At 56.2% G+C, this 8,175-nt stretch overlaps 1 protein-coding gene across 1 annotated transcript; it reads left to right on the top strand.

The window, feature by feature from the left end:
• Positions 1 to 1,916: 1,916 nt before the first annotated feature.
• On the top strand, positions 1,917 to 7,333 carry PI4KB (phosphatidylinositol 4-kinase beta). Its single transcript, XM_015824895.1, has 9 exons — positions 1,917 to 2,141; positions 2,528 to 2,755; positions 2,857 to 2,966; positions 3,888 to 3,992; positions 4,411 to 4,534; positions 5,318 to 5,583; positions 6,099 to 6,231; positions 6,693 to 6,813; positions 7,152 to 7,333. Exons 1-9 carry the CDS (start codon positions 1,956 to 1,958, stop codon positions 7,331 to 7,333), a joined length of 1,455 nt encoding a protein of 484 aa, XP_015680381.1. The 5' UTR covers positions 1,917 to 1,955.
• The last annotated feature ends 842 nt before the right edge of the window (positions 7,334 to 8,175 follow it).

Genomic DNA, 8,175 nt, shown 5'->3' with positions numbered 1-8,175 from the left:
ACAGCAGCATTTCCTCTCTCGTGACCCTCCCCATCAGCCACGCCAGCAAGGCAGATCACACCCCCACCGCCTCCTCCTCCTCCTCCCCACCCCCTTTGCAAGCCAGATCCTGCACTGCTGGGGGCCTCTCTCTTCTAGCCTCCCCCCACCAAAAAAAAAACCCCCATGCCATTATCATGTGCTTGAGGAATTCTGCATGGCCCAGCACAGTGCCTGCTTTCTCCAGAACGGTCTCAGCTGCTGCTCCCACAGCCCAGCACCACCACCCCCAAAAAAAAACTTATTTAGGGGTGGAGGGATTCTTTCCCTCCCCCCCCCCCAAGCACTTTATTATGACCAATCTTCAGATTCACAGCCGTCGTCGTCGTCGTCGCAGGGTCCCCGTGAGTCCCCCCCGTGTGATCTGAGTTCTAAAAGTTTGCAAAGTTTTTCTGTTTGGGCCGGTCACTTGTCCGAAAGAAAAAGAAAAAAAAGAGGAAATGCTGTTTTTGGGGAACCCAAGATTCATTTTTTTTTTTATTTAGCATGTCCTGGGAATCCGTACGGATTTTTCAGCTCTTTCTTTGCTGCCTCAAATTAAGAATCGGGGTGTGTTTTTTTGTTTTTTTGTTTTATTCCTTCTGCTGAAATTTTTGCTCGCGCCAATCAAGTTTTTTCTTTCTGCAAACCTCTACTTCCCCCCCCCCTCCCCTCCGTCGTGAGATGGGACGCAGGGCCCGGCAAACGGGGAGAAAATCATGGGGGGGGGGCTTGGCAAGGGGTTTCAACCCCAATGTTTCCTCTCTCTATCCTACCCCCCCCCTCTGCAAATCGGCAGCCTCTCCTTCTGCGTAAAGTTGATTCTTGTTCCGGAGTCATCCCTCTTTCCAGGGTGTGGGCGTGAGGGCGATGCGGATAGAAATAAATGTTAATAAACTGGATGGAAGTGGAGGCTTTTATGAGGATGGGGAGGTTGGGAGAGCTGCCCCTGATTTTTGGCGGTGGGGGGGGTGTTGAAGAGCTCTCCTTGGTTTCCTAGTTTTTCATCGCCCCCCACCTTCTGGGGGGGGGCTCGCCCAGCCTCATCCTTGCCCTGATCTTCTCGTGGTCAGCAGGGACGAAGGTGGCATCCATGCCAGGGCCTTGTCTACCTGGCCTCAGCTCTGCCAACAGCCCAGGGCTCCACCGGCGGTGCCCAGCGGGGAGACTGGCGTACGGTGTGGTTGGCCGCCTGGACTGGAGGAAGGCTGCGGATAGAGCGTGCCTGGGTGGTCCCCATCCCACGTCTTGGTGGGGGAGCAAATGGAGGCTCCTGCGGGGGGAAAAAAAAGGCATGAGTGGAGGGTGCGAGTCCTGCCCAGAGCTGGGCGTGGGCCTCCTCTTTCCGTCCCGTAGGCGCGTGTCGAGAGCCCAGGACATCCAGAGCGCAAGGGTCAGCCTAGTCCAGGAGTAGGCAACCTTGGCTCTTTTATGACTCGTGGACTTCAACTCCCAGAATTCCTGAGCCAGCCTGGCTCAGCTTGGAAACCTCTCCCTTTCCCCTCAGCATGGCTGGCTCAGGAATTCTGGGAGTTGAAGTCCACGAGTCATAAAAGAGACAAGGTTGCCTACCCCTGGCCTAGTCTTTCCCCTCCTGGGTGGACAGCGAGTGTCGCTCTACAAGCCCCCCACCTGCAAGTCTGGGGTTCAGAGTTCATTGCAAGGATTTTACTTCCCCCCCCCTGGGGGGGGAACGAGGCCACACGCCTCCCCTTTGGCTGAGCTTGTCGTCTCCTGCAGCACATCTGGTGCGATTAGAGGGAGGGGATTCACCAGACACACACACACACCCCGCAAAATCAGTCCAGCTGAAAGGCTCTGAGATCTGCGATGGGTGGTGGGCTTCACCTTCCCTCTTTTCTTCCTCTCGCCCCCTCCTCCAACGCCCCGCGCAGCCCGTCCGGCTGGCCCCCGAGCGAGAGTTCATCAAGTCGCTGATGGCCATCGGGAAGCGGCTGACCACGCTGCCCACCAAGGAGCAGAAGACGCAGAGACTGATCTCCGAGCTCTCCCTGCTCAACCACAAGCTTCCCGCCCGGGTCTGGCTGCCTTCCGCCGGCTTCGAGCACCACGTGGTGCGGGTGCCCCACACCCAGGCGGTGGTCCTCAACTCCAAAGACAAGGTGAGGGGGCGGCAGGCGGGGGCTTACCTCCCACTCCCCTGGAACAGCAGCACGCAGGGGGTCCTCCGCATGACCACAGGGGAGCCCAGAATTTATGTTGTTAAGGGCGAAACACATCAAGTGAGCTTTGCCCCATTGACTTCACAAAAAGGGATCACGTGACCCTGGGCCACACTGCCACTGTCCCAAGTACATGCCAGTTGCTAAGCCTCAACTTCGATCACCTGACTGTAGGGATGCTGTAACGGTCGTAAGAGTGAATAACGGGCCTCAGTCCCTTTTTTAACTTTAGTGCCACTGAACGGTCGCCGTATGTTGAGGACTACCTGTATTCATCCAGAGAAGGACCCTCCCCACATCTCCTTCCTCTCCCCCCCCCCGCCCAGGCTCCCTACCTGATCTACGTGGAGGTGCTTGAATGCGAGAACTTCGACACCACCAACGTCCCGGCCCGGATCCCCGAGAACCGGATCCGCAGCACCCGCTCGGTGGAGAACCTGCCCGGCTGCGGCATCACCTACGAGCAGCGCGCCAGCAGCTTCACCACCGTGCCCAACTACGACAACGACGACGAGGCCTGGTCTGTGGACGACATTGGGGAGCTGCAGGTGGAGGTGAGCAGGCGTGGCGGGGAGGGGGAGGCGGCTGGGAGGGGGGAAGGCCCCTCCTGTCCCCCCTCGGGCACTCACAGCGGCCTGCCTCCTCCGCCCTCCAGCTGCCCGAGATACACACCAGCAGCTGCGACAACATCTCGCAGTTCTCCGTGGACAGCATCACCAGCCAGGAGAGCAAGGAACCGGTGTTCATCGCTGCAGGGGACATCAGGTGAGCAGAGCCCCCCCCCCACTGGTTTTATTTTATTTTATTTCACAAATTTTTATTAATTTTCAAATAAACAAATTCTGAATACAAATATGGTGCACATAAAAAAGGGAAAAAAACACCTATTAAACATCATATTTTCAGAGGTGGTCGGCAGTCCCGTCCCCCCCCTCCCCGCATCCACCCTCTCTTTCACCCTTCCTACCTACTTCCCTCTTCCTTTCCTCCCCTCCTCCCCACACCCCTCTCCTCCTTCTCTTCCAACTACCCTACACATCCCACCTCCTTCTTTTCCTCAACCTTCGGATGCAGGTTGGGGGCACCAGCCGACCACCTTCTCTTCACAAAGAAAAAAATTACGTTATTTCTCTATGACATATCAATACACCAAATTTTATATGACTCTACCCCCTTCATCCCCTTCCCCCCTCTCCCCCCCAGACTTCCCAGAACTGGGGATAAGCACATAAAATCCCCAATCTAAATAAAGCTACCCAAACTTAATACAATCAAATATTAACATACTTTAACTCTAATATACAATAACAAACAGGAATATAAAATATAGCAATATATAAATTATACCAAGTAAATAAAAATAATAAAAATTTTAATCCAAGGCAATATGATAATTATTCATTTCATACTTTCTCTGAATATAATCTGTCCATCTTCTCCAAACCGAAATAAAGCCCCTCAGTGGTTTTAGAGGAGGGGGTGTTTATGCTGGGTCTTCAGGAGGGGTTTCAAAACACAGCTGGACGCCCCCCCCCGTTCTGCTCAAAAGCCACATCTGTCTGTCTGTCTGTCCAGCTGGGCAGCAGCAGCAGCAGCCACCAGGGTTAGAAAGTGGGCACCGGAAGGGGGTTGGCAGTTTAGCCGGCCTCCCCGGCAGAAGGATCTGAACTCGCTTCCCTTCGGCAGGCGGCGTCTCTCCGAGCAGCTGGCCCACACCCCCACCTCCTTCAAGCGGGACCCCGAGGACCCCTCAGCCGTCGCCCTGAAGGAGCCCTGGCAGGAGAAAGTGAGGTGAGGAGGGGGCCGTGTGTGTGTGTGTGTGTGTGTGTGTGTGTGTGTGTGGAGGGCAGGGCCAGGAAAAGCCCAGCTGGCCTCTTGGGAGTCAGCGAGGGCCTTCCTTCGGACAGGACAGGTGGACTTCAACACCCAGAGTTCCCCAGCCAGCGCAGAGTCCTGGGAGTTGAAGTCCTCCTAACTTAAAAGTGGCCAAGGTTGAAAAGTGCGGCATTAAACAAGAGAAAAAGGGCCAAGCACAAAAAGGAGAGGCAGACAGGCTGGCCTCGGTTTCTCTTTGGTAATAATGAACAGGAGAAGGGCGGCTGCCACGTCCGGTCGGCCTCCCGGGTTGGCCAGAGAGGCTGACGGGCGGCGGAGGCTTCCCTGCGGGGAGGGCCAGCCCAAGGCTCCATCTTTCCCTTCTCTCCCCCAGGAGGATCCGAGAGGGCTCCCCTTACGGCCACCTGCCCAACTGGCGGCTCCTCTCCATGATCGTCAAGTGTGGGGACGACCTCCGGCAGGAGCTGCTGGCCTTCCAGGTGCTCAAGCAGCTGCAGGTAAGGAAGGGAGGGAGGGAGGGACAGGGGAAAGGAAAGGAAAGAAGGGAAGGGAGGGAGGGAGGGAGGAAGGAAGGAAGGAAGGAAAGAAGGAAGGAAGGAAGGAAAGGAGACTGAGAAAGGAAGGATTAGAGGAGAAGGAAGGAAGGAAAAGAGACTGAGAAAGGAGGAAGGGAGGGAGGGAGGGATGATTAGAGGGCAAGGGAACAGGAAGAAGAAAGGAAGGAAGGAAGGAAGGAAGGAAAGGACTGAGAAAGGAGGAAGGGAGGGAGAGGGGAAAGGAAAGGAAAGAAGGGAAGGGAGGGAGGAAGGAAGGAAGGAAGGAAGGAAGAGAGGAAGGAAGGAAAGGAGACTGAGAAAGGAGGACGGGAGGGAGGGAGGGATGATTAGAGGGCAAGGGAAAAGGAAGGAAGGAAGGAAGGAAGGAAGGAAGGAAGGAAGGAAGGAAGGAAGGAAGGAAAGGAGACTGAGAAAGGAGGGAGGGAGGGAGTGACAGGGGAAAGGAAAGGAAAGAAGGGAAGGAGAAAGGAAGAGAGGAAGGAAGGAAGGAAGGAAGAAGCAACTGAGCAGAGGAGGCTGGAGGGGGGCTTTTCTCCACCACAGATGTGATGGGTCAGGGGGCTTCAGATCTCCTCTACCTGCCTTTAGAATTAAGACCAGGTGTGTGTGTGTATGGGGGGGGGGTGCGGAAATCACGTCATTGTTTGTGCCAGGGACCCCCCCCCCCTTGGCCTCCGTCCGTCCATCCGTCCATCCGCCCAGCCCTCCCGTCTTCCCCTGCAGGCCATCTGGGAGCAGGAGCGGGTCCCCCTGTGGATCAAGCCCTACAAAATCCTGGTCATCTCGGCTGACAGCGGCATGATCGAGCCGGTGGTCAACGCCGTCTCCATCCACCAGGTGAAGAAGCAGTCCCTGCTCTCCCTGTTGGACTTCTTCCTGCAGGAGCACGGCCAGTTCACCTCCGAGGGCTTCCTCACCGCCCAGCGCAACTTCGTGCAGAGCTGCGCCGGCTACTGCCTGGTCTGCTACCTGCTGCAGGTGAAGGACAGGTGAGGCTTTACGGGGCGAGTCTGCAGGCGCTCTGCCTCCTGGGCACGGACCGAGTGCCTTTACGAAGGCGGCAGTTTCGGCCTTAAAATCTCCCGGCTGGCGCCCCCAAACTGCGTCCGAAGGATGAGGAAAAGAAGGAGGTGGGATGTGTAGGGTAGTTGAGAAGAGGAAGGAGGAGAGAGGTGTAGGTAGAAGGAGAAGAGAGGAAGGGTGAAAGAGAGGGTGGACGCAGGCGGGCGGGGGGGGCTGCTGAGCATCTCTGAATAGATATATAATATGGGGTTTTTTTTTTAATTAATGTATACCATATCTGTAATTTGTCTGTTTATTTGAAAATTCATAAAAATTTGAATATATATATATAAAAAAAATCTCCCGACCGAGCTACATTTCATTCTAAGAAATTAAAACAAACTCACACGAGGGGGGGGGACGGGGCTTCCTTTGCAAAAACCAAAATGCCTGACTAGCTTTTTCTTCTCCCCCCCCCCGCCCGGCCCGTCTCCTCCCCCAGGCACAATGGCAACATCCTGCTGGACGCCTACGGCCACATCATCCACATCGACTTTGGCTTTATCCTGTCCAGCTCCCCCCGGAATCTGGGTTTCGAAACCTCGGCCTTCAAGCTGACCGCCGAGTTTGTGGACGTAAGTGGCGCGGCCGAGCAGGGGAGGGAGGGCCGAGAGGGAAGCGCGGAGGAAACGGTCCTAAAATAGTGCTAAAAAAGGAATTATGACCGTTCTTCACGCTTATAACCATTGCAGCCTCCTCCATGGTCACGTGATCAAATTTCAGATCCTTGGCAGCAACTGGTTCATATTTATGACGGTCGCAGTATCACTGGGGAAGTCAGATTCACTTAACCACTGTATTCATCACTTAACGACTGCAGTGATTCACTGAACAGCTGTGGCAGGAAAGGTCATAAAACGGGGCACAATTCTCTTAAGAAATGTCTCGGTCAAGAGCAGAAAATTTGAGCTCAGTTGAAATAAACCGAGGACTACCTATAATGCAGAGGAATCCAATTCTTGGGGGGGGGGGGGTCCGGTGAGGGTCCTTCCGTCTTCCTGCCTTACAATTTGCCCCTCCCTCCCTCCCCCTGCAGGTGATGGGCGGCATCGGGGGAGACATGTTCAACTACTACAAGATGCTGATGCTGCAGGGCCTGATCGCCGCCCGGAAGCACATGGACAAGGTGGTGCAGATCGTGGAGATCATGCAGCAAGGTGGGCCGGGGTCCTCAGGGGAGGGGGGGGGATGTCTATGCTTTGCTAGATGCCAGTCTGTCATGAAGTTNGGGGGGGGGGGAGGGAGCTGTGGGAAGATGGGGGAAACCAAAACCAATCTGCTTCGTGCCGTCCGACGAGGCCGTGGACCTGGGAAGGGAGCGTCACACCTCTCGGTCTCTCCAACCGTCGCAGGGAGTGTTACCAAAAACGACGTCTTCAAATATGACTGGACGATGGGGAGATCGCGGGATGGGGATGGTGGGCAGAAGGGAAAGTTAACCGATCTGAGTTGGCCTCTTGGTCTCTGACCTGCCTCTTTACCTCTCGCCCTGCAGGCTCCCAGCTGCCCTGCTTCCACGGCTCCAGCACCATCCGGAACCTGAAGGAGCGCTTCCACATGAACATGACGGAGGAGCAGCTGCAGGTGCTGATCGAGCAGCTGGTGGACGGCAGCATGCGGTCCCTCACCACCAAGCTCTACGACGGGTTCCAGTACCTCACCAACGGCATCATGTGATGGCCAGAGCTGGACCTTCCCCTCCGGCCGCTCCTCCCTCCTCCTCCTCCTCCTCCTCCCCCTCCTCCTCCCAGCCCAGGGTCCAGGACGGATCGGACAGAGGCTGCTGGGCTGGGTCTCTCCAGGGATGAGGAGGCAGCCCCTGGAGGAGCCCGGGGAGACTTCGGACTGCAAAGGTGGGGGGCGTTACCCCCGTGAGGGAGCCGGGGGGAGACTTTGGACTGCAAAGGTGGGGGGGCGTTACCCCCCTCACCCCGTGAAGGATCATGCTTAAGGACCTTGTCGAGATTCGTCTCTGGAGGAAGGACAGAAACGGGGGGCCGGTCTGCCCCTGGCGCCCCTTCCTCGGATCTTTTTTTATTTCAGTATTACAGTTCTTCTCCTCCTCCTCCTCCTCCTCCATGTCCCCCTGCTTTCCAGCCCCTCACCTGTGTTTCGGGGGGGGTCCCAGGTGGGAGATGGGAGGGGGGAAGCCCCCACCGGGAAGACCTGCGAGGTTCCCTCGGTGTTTAGGGCTCTGCTTCTCCCGTGTAGTCGGGGAGCGCTCCCCCACCTCCAGACTCGCACAGGGCGAGAGAGAGAGAGAGTGTGTGTGTGTGTGTGTGTATGTGTGTGTGTGAGTACCTTGTGTCAGTAATGAAGCCCCCCCCCTTTCCCCCTGCCTATTTTCCTCCCCAGACAGTTGAATGCAAGGAATTCTTCACTGCTTGAAGCACAACTCCAGTCTCCCTTGAAATGGGGCTGGGGGCATTGGCAGGACATCTCCCCCCCCCCTATGGATTTTGGCCTGGCAAGGGATGGGGAAGGTGGGGCATTTAGGATGCAGATGATTGGTGAAAGCT

Source organism: Protobothrops mucrosquamatus, unplaced genomic scaffold, assembly GCF_001527695.2.
Source record: "Protobothrops mucrosquamatus isolate PMUCROS unplaced genomic scaffold, P.Mucros_1.0 scaffold2406, whole genome shotgun sequence".
Lineage (NCBI taxonomy): Eukaryota > Metazoa > Chordata > Lepidosauria > Squamata > Viperidae > Protobothrops > Protobothrops mucrosquamatus.
The sequence above is the reverse complement of the archived record's forward strand: the minus strand, read 5'-3'. Positions and strand labels throughout refer to the sequence as shown.

What these genes read in the sequence shown, in the direction of transcription:
- PI4KB (XM_015824895.1), top strand. Translation starts at nt 1,956, where the DNA reads ATGGCCATCGGGAAGCGGCTGACCACGCTGCCCACCAAGGAGCAGAAG. An exon ending in CCCTGGCAGGAGAAAGTGAG is followed by an intron (nt 3,993 to 4,410) that starts GTGAGGAGGGGG and finishes TCTCTCCCCCAG; the next exon opens with GAGGATCCGAGAGGGCTCCC. An exon ending in CGTGGAGATCATGCAGCAAG is followed by an intron (nt 6,814 to 7,151) that starts GTGGGCCGGGGT and finishes CTCGCCCTGCAG; the next exon opens with GCTCCCAGCTGCCCTGCTTC.